The sequence below is a fragment of the Somniosus microcephalus genome, chromosome 23, assembly GCF_052327205.1.
Source record: "Somniosus microcephalus isolate GS21.2 chromosome 23, FLI_Smic_1.0, whole genome shotgun sequence".
Classification (NCBI taxonomy): domain Eukaryota; kingdom Metazoa; phylum Chordata; class Chondrichthyes; order Squaliformes; family Somniosidae; genus Somniosus; species Somniosus microcephalus.
Window position 1 is genome coordinate 62,426,936 of NC_141009.1, and position 23,609 is coordinate 62,450,544.

Consider the following 23,609-nt stretch of genomic DNA (forward strand, 5'->3'; position numbering starts at 1 on the left):
CACTGTAAACCTGTCTTAGACCTTCTTGTATTCTCTCTTAATATTCTTACTCGAGTGCTATCTGTCTCTCCCAATCCTTTGTGCACTTTGTTTCTCCTATCTAATGCTACATCCTGGTACCCATCCCCCTGCCAAATTAGTTTAAACCCTCCCCGACAGCACTAGCAAAACTCCCCACGAGGATGTTGGTACCGGCTCTGTTGAGGTGCAACCCATCCAGCCTGTACAGGTCTCACCTCTCCCAATGCCCCAGGAATCTGAAGCCCTCCCTCCTGCACCATCTCTCCAGCCATGCGTTCATCTGCTCTATCCTCCTATTTCTGTATTCACGGCTTTTTAATCTCTTTCCTAGCTCCCGAAAATCTGCATGCAGGAACTCATCACTTTTTCTACCTATGTCGTTGGTACTGATATTGACCACCACCTCTGGCTGTTCACCCGCCCCTCTCAGAATGTTCTGCTGCCGCTCAGTGACATCCTTGACCCTGGTACCAGGGAGGCAACATACCATCTTGGAATCACGTCTGCGGCCACAGAAACGCTGGTCTGTTCCCCTAACTATCGAATCCCTACATTATTACCTTCCCTATCTTCCTCCTCCCCTCCAGTACAGCTGAGCCACCCATGGTGCTGTGGACTTGGCTCTGGCTGTACTCTCCACAGTACTGGTTGGAGAGCGAGATGCACTCAAGGGACTCCTGCATTACCTGCCTGGTCCTCCTTGTCTGTCTGATGATCACCCATTCCCTTTCTGCCTGCACACTCTTATGCTGCGGGGTGACCACCTCTTGAAACTTGCTATCCACGTAGTTCTCAGCCTCACGGATGCACCACAGTGACGTCAGCTACTGCTCAAGCTCCGAAACCCGGAGCTCAAGCTCCTCCAGCCGACGACACTTCCTGCACATATGGTTGTCCAGGACACGGGAAGCATCCTGGATTTCCCACATGGCACAGGATGTACATTCCATGGGACTGAGGTGCCCTGCCGTGCCTCTATTTATTCGACTATTAACTAACTTACAGAAATAAACTTAAGGCTAAGGGGGAAAAACTGGGTTGCTTTGCGCCTCCCGTTAGCGAAATTCAGTGGGAGGTTAGCGGTGGTGGTAGCCGGTAGCACCCTGCGGTGCTGCGCTGTGCCACCGGCGTTGGCGCCCCGCTCGCACCCTGGCCGCAAACTTTGGTTGCGTCCTCTGACCTATCGTCGGACGATATGTCCGACATGGTCAGAGTGGCATTTTTGCAGCCGTGGCGGCGCAACTTAAAGGGCAGGTGTCCGGCGGCCATTTTTTTTGGCTGACTGCCAGCACCTGCCCCCTTCCCCTTTTTTCTTCGGGGTGCCGGCCATGATCGCTCAGCTCAGCACTCCTCTTGAGTGCCGGGCTGATTTCCCGGCACCCCATTCCCCGGTGGTCCAGCAGGGCCCCTGTGCGCACAGCGCTAGGCCCCTCCCCTTTAATCAGAGGAGGGAGACCTGCAATTACGCAGTGCTACGTGCCGACGCATGTGGCGCTGTTGAATGTAGTGCCGCAAAATTCACTGGTAGCGCTCCAGGAAGGAGGGGGTGTGCTTCCAGTAGCGCCACGCATCCTGCTTGGGGCGCTACCACTGAATTTATGGCGCAGGGCAGCTAACTTTTTCAGGGCGCTACTTTTAGTGCCCCGGCGAAGTTAGCACCCCAAAGGGGACGCCACCGAATTTCTCCCCCTAAGAGTCTTAAAAGTTGGGCCTTCCTTTATCTCTAGACACTTCTCTCGCTCGCTTAGTTAAAGTTTATATTCACACGATTATTTAGAGTTATATTAAGTAGTTTATCTAGTTAAGTTAGAGAGTATAAAACACTAATACTCACCCACTATAGTAATCTGGGATGTTATGATTAAGGTTATCCACCAGGTGGTGCTGTAGCCAATGCTGCTGCTAAGGTCAGGGGTTTGCTTCCTGTTAAGGTCAGGGGTTGGCTTCCTGTCAAGGTCAGCAAAAGGTGCAATGCCTGGATGCAGGCCTGCCTGGTTGTTTCGCAGTCGTTTAATAAAGTACTCGTATTAATCCTAATACCTCGCCTCTTCGAGTTCCTTGTCTCACTACATGGATTTATCACATTGGCGACGAGGTAAAACAGGACCCTGAATAAAGAGAAGTCTGCCAGGACATTTAAACAACAAAATCATGAGCTAAAGTTAGCTACCAGTTGGAAGAGAGCATGACTGCCACGGTAGGAACGGTCTCCGCTTTTGACATTCAAGCACAAACCTGGGAGGAATACTGTGAAGTGTGGGGTTATTTTTTCGAAGCAAATGAAATAAATGATGCCGGAAAAAGGAAAGCCATTCTGCTTAGTTCAGTGGGAAGCAAAACCTACAGTTTGATGAAGAATCTGCTCAGTCCTGAAAAGCCTGGAGACAAATCATTTGTTGATTTAGTGGCCTTGCTAAAAGAACATTTCAACCCCAAGCCTAGTGAGATTGTACAGCGGTTCAAGTTTAATTCAAGGAACAGAAAAGAGGAAGAGAGTGTAATGGACTATGTAGCGTTGTTGCGTAAATTAGCACAAGATTGCAATTATGGGAACAACCTGAAGGAAATGCTGTGAGATAGGCTAGTTTGCGGAATTATGGACGACCGAATGAAGCGTAGATTATTATCCGAGACTGGGCTTACTTATGAAAAAGCATTGGAACTTGCTCAAGCCATAGAGACAGCGAACCGAGATGTAAAAGAAATACAGGGTTCAGACAGGGCTAATGCTATGCAAGTTGCAGGTCAGGTTGTTGTGCACCAGTTGAAAATGCGTCAGAAACCACAATGTGAGCATGTGAAGGCATGTTATAGATGCAAGGGCGATCACCTGGCGAGTGAATGCCGGTTTCTGGAGGAAAAGTGCTACAAGTGTGGGAAACAAGGACACATAAAACGAGCTTGAAGGGCGAAATCACCTGTGGAGGAATCCAAACCAAAAGGGGGAGGACAGCAAAATCAAGGGAGAGAAGTGAAAAAACATGGAGCACACCACATCAGCGGGGAAGCTGAGGAAGAAGAGGACATGTTCATAATGTATAGCATGTTAGAGAACATTCCAAAAGTGGCTCCTACCGCATTGCAACTGATAGTAAATGACTCTAAGGTGAACTTTGAAGTGGATACAGGGTGCGGCGTGACCATAATGAACAAGGCAGAGTACTCAAAATTGTGGAACCGTGCAAAAGTTCCAGAGTTAAAGCCTTGCTCCCTGCATCTTAAAACATATACAGGAGAACGAGTAGTGACATTAGGTACAGCTAAGGTAACTGTGCAATACAGGGACACAGTGGAACAGCTACCTGTAGTTATAGTATCGGGTACCGGACCAAACCTGTTCGGTCAGGGCTGGATAAAAGAACTTAAATTAGACTGGGGAGCAGTACATCAAATAGATGCGGGCAAACAGTTGACTTTGCAAGAAGTGTTGAGTGAACATGAGAATGTGTTCAAGGAGGAACTTGGCACAGTTAATGGCCCCCCAGCTAAGATTTATGTAGACAAGGAGGCACCGCCAAGGTTTTTTAAACAACGACCTGTGCCTTATGCCATGAAGCCAAAGGTAGAGGCTGAGCTTGACCGTTTATTGAGAGAGAACATACTGGAGCCAGTGAAATGTTCGGAATGGGCAGCTCCCATAGTACCTGTTTTAAAACCGGACAATTCGGTAAGACTCTGTAGAGACTATAAATTGACAGTCAATCGGGTGTCCAAACTAGAGCAGTATCCTATTCCCAAAACAGAGGATCTCTTTGCAAACCTGGCTGGAGGAAAGAAATTCACAAAGTTGGATATGAGTCATGCCTACTTGCAGATTACACTGGATGACGAATCAAAGAAGTATGTCACCATAAATACACACAAGGGCTTGTTTACATATAACCGCTTACCGTTTGGTGTCTCATCTAGTCCAGCTATCTTCCAGGACAATCAAAGGCATACTGCAAGGGATTCCACATGTTTCTATCTATCTGGATGACATTCTAGTGACGGGAAGAACCGACCAGGGGCATCTGAGCACTCTGAGAGAGGTACTACAGAGATTGGAGAGGGCAGGGTTCCGGCTCAAGAGGAGTAAGTGCACTTTCCTGGGGAATGAGGCAGTGTTTTCTCCGGGTGCTCCGGTTTCCTCCCACAGTCCAAAGATGTGCGGGTTAGGTTGATTGGCTATGATAAATTGACCCTTAGTGTTAGGGGGATTAAATACGTGTGGTTACAAGGATAGGGTGGGATATGTGTTGGTGTAGGGGTTATGGGGATCGGGTGGGATATGTGTCAGTGCAGGCTCGATGGGCCGAAACGGCCTCTATCTGCACTGTGGGGTTTCTGTGATTCTGTGATTCTGTGTTCCTGGGACACAGAGTGGACGCCACCGGGCTCCATCCAATCAAGGAGAAGGTACAAGCACTGCAGGACGCCCCTGCTCTTACAAATATGGCTGAGTTAAAAGCTTACCTGGGACTGCTGAACTATTATAACAGGTTTTTACCAAACTTGTCAACTGTGTTAGCACCTCTTCACAAACTACTGCGCAAGGAGACACAGTGGCAGTGGGGAGAGGAGCAGGGGGTTTCATTTGAACAGTCCAAGAAACTGATGCTGTCGTCGGATGTGCTAGTTCACTACAATGCAGAGAAAGACATCATTCTCTCTTGTGATGCTTCACCTTACGGGGTGGGGGCAGTTCTTTCACACTGTATGGAAGATGGAACTGAAAGACCAATAGGGTTTATGTCCCGAACTCTAACACCAGCGGAAAAAAACTATTCCCAGTTAGACAAAGAGGGGTTAGCAGTAATGTTTGGGTTACAGAGGTTTCACAAGTACATATATGGCAGGAAGTTCACCATATGCACCGATCATAAACCTCTTCCCTCTCTTTTCAATGAAATGAAAGCAGTTCCACAGATGGTGTCACCCTGGATCCAGAGGTGGGCTGTGACGTTGAGGGCATATGAGTATGTCATCGTCTACAAGGCGGGCAAGTACCATGGGAACGCAGATGCCTTGAGCCGTCTTCCACTGCCAGGCACACCTATCCGTGCAGCTCCAGAGGACAGAGTGTTGATGTTGGAGGACACTGACGTGGCACTTGTGACTGCAGAGCAAGTAAGAACATGGACAGGTAAAGATCCAGTACTGTCTAGAGTTCGAGAATGTGTGGTGAGGGGATGGCCACAGCATCCGGAAGGGGCTGACTTCACACCCTACAGTGTCAGGAAAACAGAGCTGAGTGTGCAGGATTGTTGCGTGTTGTGGGGAGCACGAGTGATTATTCCACAGCCAGCATGACAGTCTATCCTAGAGCAACTACATCAGTGTCATCCTGGGGTCTTGCGTATGAAAGCCTTGGCTAGGAGTTACTTGTGGTGGCCAAAGCTAGATGAGGAGATAGAAAATCTAGTCAAGACATGCAGCACTTGTCAGGAACACCGGAAGGCACCAGCAGCGGCTCCTCTCCACCCCTGGGAGTGGCCGGATAAACCATGGAGAAGATTGCACTTAGATTATGCGGGTCCATTCATGTGGAAGATGTTCCTCATAATTATTGATGCACATTCCAAATGGATGGATGTTTATCCTGTAAATTCTGCTTCCGCCACTACTACTATAGACTGTCTGCGTCGGAGCTTCAGTAATCAAGGGCTACCGGGGATCGTGGTAAGTGACAATGCCACTTGTTTTGTGAGTACAGAGACAAAAGAGTTCTTGAGAAAAAATGGCATAGTGCAGGTGACCTCGGCTCCATATCATCCGTCCTCAAATGGACTTGCGGAGAGAGCCGTACAAACATTTAAAGAGATGATGAAAAAAAGTGCAGAAGGGAGTTTAGCAGCCAAAGTGTCACGGGTTCTGTTCAGCTACAGAATAACACCTCAATCCACCACAGGACTCTCTCCTGCTGAGATGTTATTAGGTCGTAGACTACGCTCCACTTTTGACCTTGTCCACCCAGACCTAAAAAGGAAATGGAAAACAGACAAAACAAACAAAAAGAGAACCATGACAAAAGAACAAAGAGCCGAAGTTTTAGAGAAGGAGATGCGGTCCTTACCAGGAATTTCAGTTATGGACCCAAGTGGATTCCTGGCTTCATAGACTCAATGACCGGTCCCGTATCATACAAGGTCATGTTGGATGATGGTAGGGTAGTACGCAGACATGTAGATCAGATACTTACCAGACAAGGGGAAATTGAAATGAAGGTTCCAGATGCAGTGGCTGAGGACAGGTTTGCCCCCAGGTATCCAAGTGTATCTGTGGTGCCACCACCAGGGACAGAGACAATTCCACAGGAACCCATTCGTCAAGAGGAAACCATCGTTGCAGAGTCAGATACTCTGAGCACTGCTCAGGAGCAGCTGGTGGCTTCACCACAAACAAGCAGGGACTTTACTGTTAGATGTTCACAAAGGTCTCGTAAGCCACCAGGGAGATTGATACTGACCTGTTAGATTTGTCAAGTATGGAACATGGTGAATGGAGACTTCTTATGTGACCCTTAGGAATGGTTGTTTGTTAAGAAATTCATACTGAAATCTTAAGGGGGGAGAGATATAGTAATCTGGGATGTTATGATTAAGGTTATCCACCAGGTGGTGCTGTAGCCAATGCTGTGCTAAGGTCAGGGGTTTGCTTTCTGTTAAGGTCAGGGGTTGGCTTCCTGCCAAGGTCAGCAAAAGGTGCAATGCCTGGATCCAGGCCTGCCTGGTTGTTTTGCAGTCGTTTAATAAAGTACTCGTATTAATCCTAAAACCTTGCCTCTTCAAGTTCCTTGTCTCACTACATGGATTTATCATACCCACCAATCACCTACTTGCTGTCCTGTGACGTCACTCCTTGATTTTGCTGTTCTTTTGGAATTCAGCGGATTTGTATCGCCTCCTCTGCTGCTGCTGCCGAATCCTCGCAGGTCCGCGCTGTCCTCGGCATCCCGCTGTATTTATACCTCCTCCGCTGCTGCTGCTGACTCCTCGCAGGTCCGCGTTGTCCTCGGCCTCCCGCTGTATTTATGCCTCCTCCGCTGCTGCTGCCAACTCCTTGTAGGTCCGCGTTGTCCTCGGCCTCCCGCTGTATTTATGCCTCCTCCGCTGCTGCTGCCAATTCCTTGTAGGTCCACATTGTCCTCGGCCTCCCGCTGTATTTATGCCTCCTCCGCTGCTGCTGCCAACTCCTTGTAGGTCCGCGTTGTCCTCGGCCTCCCGCTGTATTTATGCCTCCTCCGCTGCTGCTGCCGACTCCTCGCAGGTCCGCGTTGTCCTCGGCCTCCCGCTGTATTTATGCCTCCTCCGCTGCTGCTGCCGACTCCTCGCAGGTCCGCGTTGTCCTCGGCCTCCCGCTGTATTTATGCCTCCTCCGCTGCTGCTGCCGACTCCTCGCAGGTCCGCGTTGTCCTCGGCCTCCCGCTGTATTTATGCCTCCTCCGCTGCTGCTGCCGACTCCTCGCAGGTCCGCCAAGAAGACATTAATAAACTTAAAGAATGGGCATATAATTGGCAAATGAAATTCAACACAGATAAATGTGAGATATTACATTTTGGTAAGAAAAATAGGGAGGTCACATATTACATGGAAAATACGAAACTAAATGGGGTAGAACAGCAAAGGGTTGTCAGAGTACAAATATGCAAATCACTGAAAGTAGCGACAGAGGTTAACAAGGCCATAAAAAAGCAAACTAAGCACTAGGGTATATTTCTCGATGGATTGAATTAAACAGTAGGGAAGTTATGCTGAACTTGTATCGAACCTTGGCTAGACCACACTTGGAGTACTGCGTACAATTCTGGTCGCCATATCAAAAAAAGGATATAGAGGCACTGGAGAGGGTGCATAAGAGATGTACAAGGATGATACCAGAAATGCGAGGCTATACCTATCAGGAAAGGATGAACAGGCTGGGTCTCTTTTCTCTTGAAAAAAGGCTGAGGGGTGACCTAATAGAGTTCTTTAAGATTATGAAAGGTTTTGATAGAGTAGACAGAGAGAGAGTGTTTCCACTTGTGAGGAAGAGTAAAACTAGAGGCCATCAATATAAGATAGTCACCAAGAAATCAAATAGGGAATTCAGAAGAAACTTCTTTACCCAGAGAGTGGTGAGAATGTGGAACTCGCTGCCACAGGGAGTGGTTGAAGCAAATAATATAGATGCATATAAGGGGAAGCTAGATAAGCATATGAGGGAGAAGGGAATAGAGGGTTATGCTGATAGTGTTAACATAGAAGATAGGAGCAGGAGTAGGCCATTCGGCCCCTCGAGCCTGCTCCACCATTCAATGAGATCATGGCTGATCATCCAAATTCAGTACCCTGTCCCTGCTTTCTCCCCATATCCCTTGATCCCTTTAGCCTTCAGAAATATATCTAACTCCTTCTTGAATATATTTAATGAATTAGCCTCAAATGCCTTCTGTGGTAGAGAATTCCACAGGTTCACCACTCTCTGGGTGAAGAAATTCCTCCTCATCTCAGTCCTAAATGGCTTACCCCTTATCCTTAGACTGTGACCCCTGGTTCTGGACTCCCCTGCCATCGGGAACATCCTTCCTGCATCTAGTCTGTCTAGTCCTGTTAGAATTTTCTAAGTTTCAATGAGATCCCCTCTCATTCTTCTAAACTCTAGCGAATATAAGCCTAATCGACCCAATCTCTCCTCATACGTCATTCCTGCCATCCCAGGTATCAGTCTGGTGAATCTTGGTTGCACTCTCTCCATGGCAAGAACATCCTTCCTCAGATAAGGTGACCAAAACGGCACACAATTCTCAAGGTGTGATCTCGCCAAGGCCCTGTACAACTGCAGCAAGACATCCTTGCTCCTGTACTCGAATCCTCTCGCTATGAAGGCCAACATACCATTTGCCTTCTTAACCGCCTGCTGCACCTGCATGCTTACCTTCAGCAACTGGTGCACAAGTACACCCAGGTCTTGTTGCACTTCCCCTTTTCCCAATCTATTGCCGTTCAGATAATAATCTGTCTTCCTGTTTTTGCCACCGAAGTGGATAACCTCGCATTTATCCACATTATACTGCATTTGCCATGCATCTGCCCAATCACCCAACCTGTCCAAATCATTAGATGAGGAAAGACAGGAGGAGGCTTGATTGGAGCATAAACACGGCATGGACTGATTGGTCCAAATGGCCTGTTTCTGTGCTGTGTATCCTATGTAATCCTTTTAAGTTTCTGTTTAATTATAGTCTCTTTTTATCCGTGGAGCTCCATTCATTTTGTGCCTCTTTTTTGCCGAATAGGAATATATTTAATTGTGTTCTATCCATCTCATATTTGAAGATTTCCCATTGCTGTTCTGTAGACCTAATTGCTAAACTTTATGCCCAGTTAGCTTGGGTCAGATTCCTTGTTATCTTACTGAACTTTGCTTTTATCCAATAGCAAAATACTGCGGATGCTGGAAATCTGAAATAACAACAGAAAATGCTGGAAACACTCAGCAGGCCAGGCAGCATCTGTGGAGAGATTGATTTTATCCAGTCCAGCATCCTTATATTTTTCTCTTTATTATCTTTTTCTACTTTTACTTTTAGCCTAATAATGTTGTGGTCACTATTTCTTGTTTGTTCTCTTAATCCGCCTTGACTCAGGGGTAGCACTCTCGCCTCTGAGTCAGAAGGCCATGGGTCCAAGATCTCACTTCAGAGAGTTGAGAACATAATCTAGGCTGGTGCTTCAGTGCAGTACTGAGGGAGTGCTGTACTGTCAGAGGTGTTGTCTTTCAGATGAGACGTTAAATCGAGGCCTCCCTCTGCTCTCTCAGGTGAATATAAAAGATCCCAAGGCACACCAAGAATTGTACCATTTCCCTTCCTATTTCTTAACTTTATCTATATTGATCCTGCTTTAACAGAACCCCAGGACATCTTTATGCTCTAGCAGAGTGAAATAATCCTTTATTAACAGTGCCACACCACCGCCATTTCTTTCTGACTCTGTCCCTCATGTATATTTTATAACCAGGAATGTTGTGCTCCCAATCGTGCCCTAGTCTAAATAAGTTTCTGATATTGCTATCATATCGCAACCCAGTGTAATCTGCCTCCAGCTCACAAATTTTATTCACAATACTTTTTCATTTACATATGTACAACTCAATCCTCTTGTCTGTTTGGCAATCTTATTAATTTTTCCTCCTTCCAATCTGTTTTTTCTCTTTTATCTTTCCTTATCCCTTTTGCTCTTCTTTCTGCTTCCTCATCTTGTTTTTTCCCTTTTCCTGCCAGTTAGTCTCCAGCAAGGACACTGGTTCCAGCCTTGTTCAGGTGAAGCCTGCTCATCTTCTATAGGTCATTCTTGCCCAGAACTGGTCCCAGTATCCCAAGAATTTGAACACTTCCCTCCTACACTATCTCTCCAGCCATGTTTTTAATTCATTTAGCTTACTATTTCTCTGCTGACTCGCATGTCGCACCAGGAATAATCTTGAGATCATTACCCTGGAGGTGCTGCTCTTTAATCTATCTCCAAATTGAAGAAAATCTTTTTGAGAGCCCCAATTTTATTTCTACTTCTGTCATAGGTTCCAATTTGAACCATGTCTTCGGCTGTTTCGGCTCCCTCCATGATATCCTTTATCCTAGCATGTGAAAGGCAACACACCATTCAAGATTTTCAGTTGCAACTACAAAACCGCAAGTCTATTCCCTGACTATGGAATTCCTTATTACTACTACATTTTCATACTTCAGTCATCGTTCTTTGGCAACTACTTGCTCCATGGTGCCACGGTATATCATTTAGATAGGATGCTATTTTAACTGCCTACTGAGTGAAATGTCTGCCATGGATGCTTGGCTCTGTATAACCTTGGTGGATTCCCAGCGGAGACCCTGTAAGGTATGCAAAAAATTATTTGTGTGGGCCCTTAGGAGCAGGAGTGCTGCTTCAAGCCGCACAAAGAAAGTTTGGGCCACTGCTTCCCCAACTCCCACCTGAGAACCCCTCTCAACCCACACACAACTTACCTGACTGTCAGCCTCTGGGCTGTCTGATTTTCATAAGCCCAAACCTGGCGAACTGGTTTCAGGCGGGCAGCTGACCGACATAGAGTCATAATGGCACAGAAGGAGGCCATCCGGCCCATCGAGTCCATGCCAGCTCTCTGTGGAGTAATCCAGTCAGTCCCATTTCCCTGCTCTATCCCCGTAGCCCTGCAAGTTTATTTCCCTCAAATGCTTATCCAGTCTCCCCTTGAAAACATTGAGTGTCTCCGTTTCCACCATTTCCGTCGGCAGCGAGTTCCAGGTCCTCACCACTTGTTGCGTAAAAAAGTTTTTCCTCACATCCTTCCTGTATCGCTTGCCCAAAACCTTAAATCTGTGTACCCTAGTTTACTTGTACCATCAACTAGTGGGAACAGCCTTTCCCCGTCTAGCCTACCCAAACCCGTCATAATCTTGTACACCTCTATCAAATCACCCGCAACCTCCTTTGCTCTAATGAAAACAAATCCAGCTTCTCCACCCTGTCCTTATAGCTAAGATCCCACATCCCCGGAACCATTCTGGTAAATCTCCTCTGCACCCTCTCAAGGGCCTTCACATCCTTCCTAAAGTGTGGTGACCAGAACTGGATGCAATACTCCAGTTGTGGCCTAACCAGCGCTTTATAAAGGTTCAGCATAACTTCTCTACTTTTGTACTCAATACCTCTATTTATGAAGCCCAAGATCCCATATGCTTTACTAACCACTCTCTCAATATGTCCTGCCACCTTCAGGGACCTATGCACATTAACTCCCAGGTCCGCCTATCCCTGCACACTCTTTAAAACTGTGCCATTAAGTGTATATTGCCTCTCCCTGTTACTTCTGCCAAAATGCATCACCTCACACTTCTCTGTATTAAATTCCATCTGCCACTTGTCTGCCCATCCTGCTAGCCTTTCTATGTCCTGTTGCAGTCAATTGGTATCATCCTCACTGTTTACCACACCCCCAAGTTTGGTGTCATCGGCAAATTTAGAAATTCTACACTGTATTCCAATATCCAGGTCATTTATATATATATCAAAAATATTAACATGATGTTAACAAGGCCTATCCATTAAAATGGATCGGGCCTCCCACTGCAGCACCTGGTTGGGCAGTCTGCACATCCCACCTGTTTCCCACGCGGGAGCTAAAACTCCCCCTTTAGTTTTATTGAGTAGAACTTCATTTACAAAAAATGATTATGTGGCATAAACAATACAGCATCATTGAAAACCCTGTACATGCTATTTGCTATTGGCATGTTTGCAGCAGAGTTTCAGTGGGGCTCTACCCAAAATATGCCAATACAAATTCTCCCAATCCCCTGTACTTACATTGGCTGGATTTACAAACAAAATGTTTTCCTTCTGAGCAGAGAGTGTCTGTTAATAGTCCTGTTCTTGTATCCAATTGCACACAGTCCTTCAGGTCTCCATTCAGCAAATCATTTTTTAAGTATCTTCAATAAACAAAAGAAAAACAATGATGGGGCTAAAAAGAAAATTGGAATTCATTGATAACGGTAATTAAACATTACTTGATAGAGACACTAAAGGGGTGATACATTACAACAGTAACTACATTTCAAAAGTACTTCATTGGCTGTAAAGCACTTTGGGACATCCTGAGGTTGTGAAAGGTGCTATTATAAATGCAAGTCTTTCTTTCTTTTACTACGATTCCTGCACAGTGCCACCTGGACCACTGCTCTTTAGGTGATGTTTGCATCTGCACAGAAATAAACTGACCTCATCTGATACCACAAGGTCAGCTCATTTGAATGTTGTGTTGCTCATTAAGTACTGGGAAGACATGAGATTTCATGTGCCAACACTATGTAAACAGCTGCTGGCCCATGGAGGCCAAAATGTCCTTTTGGGGAGAAGGAGGACACTGCCTGGGGAAAATCGGTCTTTTGAGGCCCAACAGTTCAGCTGCTGGTAAGCTGGGTGGTTGTAGTGGAAGGTTAGGGCTACCAGGGAAAAAATGTAAACTTCTCAGAGAGTGACATAAGTATGATTTGGACTGACATTTGGTTGGTGGCGGGGTGGGTGAGAGATGTAATAGTGGAACTGAATGTCAAGAATCCAGCCAATACAGCAGTCAAGACCATGTGGAATGAAGTGGAACATGTTAGTGAGTGGCAACTGCATAACCCCCCAGGACCTCTCTTCAATTCAGCACGAGGTTTAAATACTTCACGAGTGTGTACGAGATGGTTTTTTAGACCAGTACGTTGAGGAGCCAACTAGGGAACAGGGTATGCTAGATTGGGTATTGTGCAATGAGAAGGGGTCAATTAATAATCTTGTTGTGCGGGGTCCTTTAGGGAAGAGTGACCATAACATGATAGAATTCTTCATTAAAATGGAAAGTGAAGAAGTCCAATCCGAAACTGGGGTCCAAAATCTAAACAAAGGAAACTACGATGGTATGAGGAGTGAGTTGGCTATGATAGATTGGGGAGCTTCATTAAAAGGCATGACGGTGGATAGGCAATGGCTAACATTTAAGGAACGAATGCATGAACTGCAACAGTTATACATTCCTTTCTGGTGCAAAAACACAAAAGGAAAAGTGGCCCAACCATGGCTAACAAAAGAAATTAAGGATAGTATTAGATCCAAAGAGGAGTCATATAAAGTTGCCAGAAAAAGTAGCAAGTCTGACGATTGGGAGCAGTTTAGAGTTCAGCAAAAAAGGACCAAGAGATTGATTAAGAGGGGAAAAAATAGAATATGAGAGTAAATTTGCCAGGTACATAAAAGCGGATTGTAAAAGCTTCTACAAGTATGTAAAAAGAAAAGGATTAGTGAAGACAAATGTAGGTCCCTTACAGTCAGAAATGGGAGAATTTATAATGGGGAACAAGGAAATGGCTGAGCATTTAAACAAATACTTTGGTTCTGTCTTCATGGAAGAGGACACAAATAACTTCCCAGGAATGCTAGGGAACCAAGGGTCCAATGAGAAGGAGGAATTAAAGGAAATTAGTATTAGTAAAAAAATGGTGCTGGAGAAATTAATGGGACTGAAAGCTGATAAATCCCCAGGGCCTGATAATCTGCATCCCAGAGTACTAAAAGAGGTAGCCATGGAAATAGTGGATGCATTGTTTGTCATCTTCCAAAATTCTATAGATTATGGAACAGTTCCTGCCAATTCGAGGGTGGCAAATGTAACCCTACTATTTAAAAAAGGAGGGAGAGGGAAAACAGGGAACTACAGACCAGTTAGCCTAACATCAGTAGTAGGGAAAATACTAGAGTCTATTATAAAGGATGTGATAACAGGGCACTTAGAAAATATCAACGGGATTAGACAAAGTCAACATGGATTTATGAAAGGGAAATCGTGTTTGACAAACCTACTGGAGTTTTTCGAGGATGTAACTGGTAAAATAGATAAGGGAGAACCAGTGGATGTGGTGTATTTGGATTTTCAGAAGGCCTTTGATAAAGTCCCACATAAGAGGTTAGTGTGCAAATTTAAAGCACATGGGATTGGGGGTAATATACTGGCATGGATTGAAATTTGGTTAACAGACAGGAAACAGGGAGTAGGAATAAATGGGTCTTTTTCGGGGTGGCAGGCAGTGACTAGTGGGGTACCGCAGGGATCGGTGTTTGGGCCCCAGCTGTTCACAATATATATCAATGATTTGGATGAGGGAACCAAATGTAATATTTCCAAGTTTGCTGACGACACAAAACTAGGTGGGATTGTGAGTTGTGAGGAGGATGCAAAGAGGCTTCAACATTCTTTGTTCCAGTCCTACTCAGGTCCCCTCCCTCACCTCTTTTTCCGGTACATTGATGACTGTATCGATGCCGTTTCCTGCTCTCGCCCTGAACTAGATAATTTCATTCACTTTGCCTCCAATTTCCACCCTTCCCTCACCTTCACATGGTCCATCTCCGATTCTTCCCTTCCCTTCCTCAACATCTTCATCTCTGGGGATAGGTTATTGACCAACATTCACCACAAGCCCACTGACTCCCACAGCTACCTGGACTACACTTCCTCCCACCCCGCCTCCTGTAAGGACTCTATTCCATTCTCCCAGTTTCTCCGTCTCCGCCGCATCTGCTCCGACGATGCCACCTTCCACACCAGTGCTTCCGACATGTCTTCCTTTTTCCTCAACCGAGGATTCCTCTCTACCGTGGTTGACATGGCCTTTGACCGTGTCCGTTCTATCTCCCGCACTTCTGCCCTCATCGCTGTCCCTCCCTCCCGGAACCACGATAGGGTTCCCCTTGTCTTCACCTTTCACCCCACCAGCCTCCACATTCAACGCTCCGCCATTTCCGCCACCTCCAACATGAACCCACCACCAAACGCATCTTCCCCTCACCTCCCCTTTCAGCATTCCGTAGGGACCGTTCCCTCCACGACACCCTAGTCCACTCCTCTATCACCCCCAGCACCCCTTCTCCCGGCACCTTCCCGTGCAAGCGCAGGAGATGAAATACCTGCCCTTATACCTCCCCCCTTCCCACTGTCCAGGGCCCCAAACACCCCTTCCTGATGAAGCAGCATCACTGAAAACACATGGCAGCTGTCTCTCATTCTGCCAGCGCATTTCACACTTCATCTAGAGCCATCCTGTTTCTTTACCTGTCCTAATACCATCTTGTCTTGCTTTGAATATCTCTTAATGTTTCTTCACCTCTCCCAGACCTTCCCTTTCATTCTTTCATCCCCTCCCCCATTTCCCAGCCCCCAAACTTGCTTTTTAATGTTTAATTTCCTGCTTTTTTCTCAGTTCTGACGAAGGCTCTTCAGCCTGAAACGTTGACTCTGTTTCCCTCTCCACGGATGTTGCCTGGCCTGCTGAGTTTTTCCAGCATTTTCTGTTGTTATAAGCGGGAATATGGTATTGAGATACAGGATCAGCCATGATCATATTGAATGGCAGAGCAGGCTCGAAGGGCCGAATGGCCTACTCCTGCTCCTATGTTTCGATTTCAAACAGCAGTCCTATTTTTACCCATTCACAAATTTAATGGTATCATCCTATGCACAAAATGATCTGTACTGACAACTGCACATAAAGGCCTTGATTTTTATTGGGCTGTGAGGCGGGCTTTTAGGCATGCGGGGGGTTAAAATCGCGAAACCTAGGGGTCACGAGCCCCCCCCGCCTGGTTCCCGCCTTCATGCCATTTTAACCTAGGTGTGTCTGATTGACCCGAATCAGTTCCGCCTGCAACAGGCGGGACTGGTCTTTAGGGCCCTTAAGCAGCACTGACTGGCCTTTATAATCCCATTTTAACAGGCCCTTGCCTGTTTAACCCTTTTCCCACGTAAAACACGCCTGGTGGGGATCACGCCTGTGAAACCTGGCGTGAACACTATTGGCTTGCTGACTATCAGCTGCAGGTCCAACATTAAAGAGGATATTTGATCAGTCATCATTTGCAGGTTGTTGTCTCAGGTCTGGGGGAACTTTTAGAAGGCATAACCACAGCTGTGGAAGTTTGAGCCTCACACACTTCTCCAGTGTGACCTCCTGCGAGACCCCTCTCGCCACTCTCACTCAGTGCTTCCTCAACTGAGGCACCTACCAGAAGCATGGGAGGCCTTTTTTTCCTTCCCCTCTTGGCATTAGAGGACCTCCAGCCCCATTCGCGAAATGACACATGCCACAACTGCAGAAGTTGCCATCAGAAATTTTATTTACAATAACCAACTGATGGCATTTTTAAAATAAACACATTTCACCCAAGTGACTACCCTTGTGACTATTAGTGCTTTATTTTCCTCTTACGTGTGCTCCTACGTAGTGGTTCCCCTGTGGCTTCAGCAGATGTGGAGGCCCCTTGCTCACTTTCCTGCTGCTCCTGTCTTGACACCTTTGGCGGGCATCCTCTGGGATGGCGAGCCTGTGAGGGTTCACCAGCAGTCTGCTGCTCCTGCGGCTGTGCAGGGGTTGAGACCTCTATCTCCGTTGTGTGTGGACTCCGGCGGGGCTCTGACCGAGGGCTCTGCAGTGTCATGGAAGTGTGAGCGCTTGGAGAGTAGCCCCCACTTCCTTGAGGTCTGCCACCAACCTCCCTCTCATGGGTCAGGTCCCCCTCAGTGCCTGCAAGTGGCTTGAGATCAGCTTGCTGCACATCAGGGGGGCCATGGGGACCTGTTTCTACAATGGCAGTCCTACTCAGAGGGCCTGCCATGAAGGTCTGGTTTCTCTGTTCAATAGCTGACCATCGCTCCTCCAGAGATGTCAGTCTATTCTGAACACTCACCATGTTTTCAGCATTCTGGCGACTTAGCTCCTCCATGGCCGTAGCCATCCTCTCCTCTACTGTAGCCATCCTTTTCACGGAGGTTGCCATCCTTTCCGTGGTGATGCGTTCATGCGCCAATGACTCCACAAAGGCTCTGCTCATGTTCGCTATGGACTCCTCCATTCGCTCCACACTCGCAGTGACCCTAGAGACAAAACCTGCCAGAGACTCCTGCATCTGTGCCTGGAGTTCCATCACCTCTGATCTTACGGATGGACCCAGAGGCAGAGGGTCGACATGCAGCTGAGCCAAGCTGGCAGAGTCCTACGCCCTCCGACGAGGACTCTCCACTGCTGTCCCTGTCTCCACAATCTGCTGATGCTCACTTGTGAGCTGTGATACACCAGGTGACAACTCTACTCTATGTCCCGAAGGTCCCACCGAGGTGTGAGTGTCTGCGCTGGTGCTGGGTGCGCTTATTGCTGATGACGCTGTGCCCTCAGAGGTTGCAAATTCCTCTGAGGAGTCTGGCTGCTCAGGCTCTTCCTCCTGCAGAGTGGGGATAGGGGCTCTCGATGGTCCTGTGGGGGAGTCAAGGAAAAAGTCAGAGATGTGATGCCAAGGTTACATGCACATTGCATTTTGCAGATGATCATAAGTCCATATGATGTAGCTTCAGAATCATTATCAGCGGCTCATGCAATGCCAATGAGAGAGATGGAAAACTATTCTGTCACCAGCTTGCGGGGATGCTCCTGCCTGTCCTTCCCCAACGTCCACATCTCGGTCAGCCCCGGCAATCTCCAGGATGCCTTCCTCCCAGGGGGTGAGCTGGGCTAATGAGGGCGGCCCTCCTCCTGTCCTGCTCTCTCCTGTTGTGAGCTCTCTTTTCCTGCAATGAGGGAGACAAGTGGAGGTTGAGTGAGAATGAAGGAGTGAGTGCAGAGATTGCATAGCATAGATACTTAGAAGGAGACAAAGATGGAGTGAGGTTGCAAGACCAAGGGCCCTCCCTGTGTGTTGTCAGTTGTGTTCAAAGCATCAGAGTGAGAGGGAGTATGAGGGCATAGTTCTGTGAATGTGAGCATTGAGAGAGAGGGAATGGGTAAGGGTGCATGGATGTGAGTGTCTAGTGGGATGTGCAGGAAGAGATTGCTAAAGCTGAGTGTCGGTGAGGAAAGGCAATGGGGATCAGATTGAGGGTGATGGAAACATCATACAGTACTTACTTTTCCAGTGCGAAGAAGCTCATGGAATCTTTTCCTGCACTGTAACCACTTTCTTCATGTTAGCCCCAAGGAGTTGACTTGACCTGCCACCTCTAGCCACACAGCCTTGGTCTGGCTGGGAGGCCTCTTCCTCCCTGAAGAAGGGAAGAGGACCTCCCTGTGGGCCCTAGCAGCATCCAATAATGCCTGTAGTGAAGCCTCATCAAATTTGGGCGCAGACCTGGCCCTCCCGCTGGCTGTTCCTCCTGCAGGCTCCTGTGCTATCTTAATGTGGAAGGTTGGAAGCCTGCAGAGGAAGCAAGGCTTGCTGTGAACCTTAAAAGCAGCAGCAATGACGACGTCATATTCTGCGACTTTCTGACTGGAAATACTCAATTGCCAAGGCTTCCCACACGCTGGAAATCAATTGGCCAATTGTGTTAAATTTGCATCAATCTCACAGACCCATTTACAATCGTGTTGGAATCACTAAATTCGGGGAAACCGCCAATTCCCCGCACCTGAACGAAAATCGATCCCAAAGACTTCAATTAAGTTAATACAGAATCTTGAAATGCTTATATGCCTGTTGAAGCCCCCTACTTTGGTGGGAATTCTATAAAATAACTGATCAGAATTCTGAAACAGTTGTCAAATTCAACAGCCTGTGACTGACAATAACAAGCATTCTTCTGTCATGCAGGAAAGGACCCAAGAAGGATAGTCTACAGGTGGAGGCACGGCAGGAGCAGGTAAAGCGAATCCTGGGAATTCACTCAGCTAATGCTTTAGAGGATGGAGAAGTGGAAGTGTCTGCTGATTTGTGCTGAGTAAGTGTCAATAGTCAAAGATTATAATTTTTTTTGAAGCTCATACTCTGCAGAGACCCATACACCAGCCTAACAGCAAAAAAAAGCGAACAGCAGGAAACTCATTACGTTTCTTATTCTTGTCATCCCCACAGAAGTTGTAAGCAAGAAAGATGCTGCAGAAAGATATAATGAACCAATGGCAGAACCTTCAACATTTGGTAATGCCAGCATAAATTGGCCCATCCCATCATGAACCCTAACCTATGCACTCTACAGACTAGATAGTTAACTCGGTGATACAGATAGTTTAAATGAGGACTTGATTTACAACTCACAAGGAAGCCAGAGGATGAGGTACTGGAGATGAAGCAGGTTGTACCCATGTGGAGGCTTAGGAGATATTAGACCCTAGCTGCTGTACATTCAGAAGATGACCTCAGAGGTCCTGTTATGAAAAGACAAATAGTTGCAGAGCATCAGAACCTTATGAAGGCACTGTAAAGACTCTCTCTCTGGCAGATGGCAAGTATGGCAGCAAAGTCCAATGCTATCCTTTGTAGCACTATTAGAGAAGCCGTCTCTATAATGCAGAGCATCCCGAGCAAGTGCCTGCTAAAGCAACTTCTGTAGACATCCCAAAGAACACAGAGTCGTCCTGACTCCATGAATATATTGATGAACAATCTTCTGAAGCTATACACCCTGCTGGTTTGGCATCTACGGGAGGATCTGGATCTCTTGTGGTCCTGCCTTATAAGCCTGGCTTCCTAGCTTGTCTGCTGTTCCTCTTACTCCAGCAAACAAATGATAAAGATGGGAATCCCCATGGGGAAAAATATTTTGCAGCCATTTTAAGGAAATTCGCCAAACCAGAAACAGCCTCAAGGGAGATTTTCAAATGAAGCTATGAGCTACCAAACTAAAAAGCAAAAAATATTTTGGCAGAAGAACAATCCAGAGTAAAGTTATGAGCCTCTATCATACAGAGCAACAAAACACAGCAATTCACTTGAAGAGCCCAGCAGCAGTCTTCCTCAGCAGCTGGTCAAAGTTACCCCTATTTTGTAGCAACATATGTTAGATTAATGGATCCTAGGGTCTAAATATTGAAATTTAAGACTTATGGAGCTGGGATTAATTTGAATTACCGCCTATATTATGGTGGATTTGGAGTGGTAAATGGAGTAAAATGGGGCGGAAGTACCTACTGCTTCAAAACCACTAGTCTAACATTGCACCAGAATTTTCTTGCCCAAACCTGCCACTAATTTAAACCGCCACTATATAAGTGGTGGTATGAGGACCAGTAAGGTATCCTTTAAGCGGGTGCTACTTGGAGGAGGCCATTTTATTTGTTGCAACTGAAGGTAAGTGTTACTTTGCCTATATATCAATCTGTTTGGAACTTTGTAACTTCTGTCAGGACTTTTATGCTAGTTTTAGTCTGCACTATAAAAAGTACAGCTTGGACTTGAGGACATAGATTTCCCAATGGGAATGTTATTGAGGAGGATAATAAGAAGATGCAAGAGGCTAGATTAGAGGCACTTAGAATGAGGCTGCACAGAAGATGTTTGTTTCTACACATACAGGCCAGCTCTATAGACTTTACAGACCAAGAAAGGCTCACATAAATTTCTCTGCACTTCAGTGACTTAGAAGACTGAACTTCCTCCTGGAGTCTATTGCGGAGATATACATGAATTGTCTGAAGACCAGCAGCCCACATAAACAGCAATGTCTGTACCACTGCCTTGAATTTCTTTGTCATTGGATATTTAAGGCAGCATCTGGAGATCTTTGCCACAATAGTCAGAAAGAAGATCATCAATGTGTTGAGTATCCAAAAATAACAAGGGAACTCCAACGCCTTTCCACCGTCATCCAGCTGGGTGGGACTGCACTCACCTGGTTCCATTCTTATCTTTCCAGCCGTAGCCAGAGAATCACCTGCAATGGTTTCTCTTCCCACTCCCGCATCGTTACCTCTGGTGTCCCCCAAGGATCTATCCTTGGCCCCCTCCTATTTCTCATCTACATGCTGCCCCCTGGCAATATCATCCGAAAACACAGCGTCAGTTTCCACATGTACGTTGATGACACCCAGCTCTACCTCACTACCACTTCTCTCAACCCCTCCACTCTCTAAGTTGTCAGACTGCTTGTCCGGCATCCAGTACTGGATGAGCAGAAATTTCCTCCAACTAAATATTGGGAAGACCAAAGCCATTGACTTCGATCCCTGCCACAAACTCCGTTCCCTGGCAACTGTCTGAGGCTGAACCGGACTGTTCGCAACCTTGGTGTAGTATTTGACCCCAAGATGAGCTTCTGACCACATATCAGTGCCATCACTAAGACCATCTATTTCCACCTCCGGAACATTGCCCGACTCCGTCCCTGCTCAGCTCATCCGCTGCTGAAACCCTCATCCATGCCTTTGTTACATCTAGACATAACTATTCCAATGCACTCCTGGCCAGCCTCCCACATTCTACCCTCTGTAAACGTGAGGGCACCTAAAACTCTGCTGCCTGTGTCCTAACTCACACCAAGTCCTGTTCACCCATCATCCCTGTGCTCACTGACCTAAATTGGCTCCTGTTTAAGCAACACCTCATTTTTAAAATTTTCATCCTTGTTTTCAAATCCCTCCATGGCCTTGCCCCTCCCTATCTCTGTAATCTCCTCCAGCCCCACAACCCTCCGAGATATTGTGCTCCTCTAATTCATGTTTCTTGCGCATCCCAGATTTCAATCACTCCACCATTGGCGGCCGTGCCTTCAGCTGCCAAGTCCCTAAGCTCTGGAATTCTCTCCCTAAACCTTTCCACCTCTCTACCTCTCTTTCCTCCTTTAAGACGCTCCTTAAAACCTACCTCTTTGACCATCTGCCTGAATATCTCTTTATGCGGCTTGGTGTCAAATTTTGTTTTATAACGCTCCTGTGAAGCACCTTGGGACGTTTTACTATGTTAAACGTGCTATATAAATACAAGTTGTTGTTGTTTTAAGTCCCACTGACCCATCACCCATGTGCTTGCTGACCTACGTTGACTCCCGGTCCACCAACGCCTCAAATTTAAAATTCTCATCCTCATGTTCGAATTCCTTCATGGCCTTGCTCCTCCCTATCTCTGTAACCTCCACAAGCCCTACAATCCTCTGAGATCTCTGCATTCCTCCAACTGTAGCCTCTTATGCATTCTTCACTCCCTTCACCACATCACTGGTGACCATGCCTTCAGCTGTATAGACCCTAAGCTTTAGCATTCCCTCTCTAAATCTCTCCACCTTTCTTTCTCCTTCTTTAAGACCCTCCCTTAAACCTACCTCTTTGGCCAAGCTTTTAGTCACCTCTCCTGATACCTCCTTTGGCTCAATGTCAATTTGTGTTTGATTATGCTTCTGTGAAGCGCCTTGGGATGTTTCCTACTTTAAAGGTGCTATATTAAAGCAAGTTGTGAGAAATGTTTTGGAAGTGGTGTATGCCAGGCATCGTTTCTGGGTCCACTTTTGTTCTTAATATATACAGAACTAGCTGAAGTGCCCGGCGGTGCCGAGGCTTTTTCGAGGGCATGTTGTTGTTGGAAGAGAGAGAGAGAGAGCGACTGGGGGGGGGGGGGGAGAAGAGAGAGAGAGAGCGCGACTGGGGGGGAAGAGAGAGAGCGACTGGGGGGTAGAGAGAGAGCAACTGGGGGGAAGAGAGCGGGGGGGAAGGGGCGGGGGGGGAAGGGAGGGGGGAAGGGAGGGGGGAAAGGGGCGGGGGGAAGGGAGGGGGGAAGGGACGGGGGGAAGGGAGGGGGGAAGGGACGGGGGGGAAGGGAGGGGGGGAAGGGGCGGGGGGGAGGGAGGGGGGGCGGGGGGGAGGGAGGGGGGGAGAGGGGGGGAGGGGAGGGAGGGGGGAAGGGAAGGGGGGAGGGGGGAAGGGAAGGGGGGGAGAGGGGGGGAAGGGAAGGGGGGGGCGGCGCGGGGGGGGGGAGGGAGGGGAGCGAGGGCGGGGGGCCCCCCCGAGGGTTGCGCCCCCCCCCCGAGGGTCGCGCCCCCCCCGAGGGTCGCGGCCCCCCCCGTGGGTCGCGCCCCCCCCACCCGAGGGTCGCGGCCCCCGCAGAGGGTCGCGGCCCCCCCCCCCGAGGGTCGCGCCCCCCCCCCCCGAGGTGAAGACCGCCGATTGCGGCTGTGCGAGATGGCCGGCGGGCCCGGTTGCCAGGGTAACGCTTGACGCTCAGCAAGCCCCGCCCCCCCCGGCCGAGCCAGAGAGAGACGCCGCGTCTCAGCTCCTGCTGCGCGCGCACCCTAGCGGCGCTGGGCTGAGGCTCGGCCCTCCAGCCTTCGAGTGGGG

At 47.6% G+C, this 23,609-nt stretch overlaps 1 protein-coding gene across 2 annotated transcripts in view; it reads right to left on the reverse strand.

The window, feature by feature from the left end:
• The window catches only part of LOC147101902 (uncharacterized), a 143,777-nt gene that overhangs the window by 58,141 nt on the left and 62,027 nt on the right, over positions 1-23,609 (reverse strand). For both annotated transcript variants that reach the window (XM_085965993.1, XM_085965992.1), the window contains exon 4: positions 12,349-12,473. In XM_085965993.1, the coding sequence (XP_085822119.1) occupies positions 12,349-12,473 (125 nt within the window). The remainder of the gene's footprint in view (positions 1-12,348; positions 12,474-23,609) is intronic.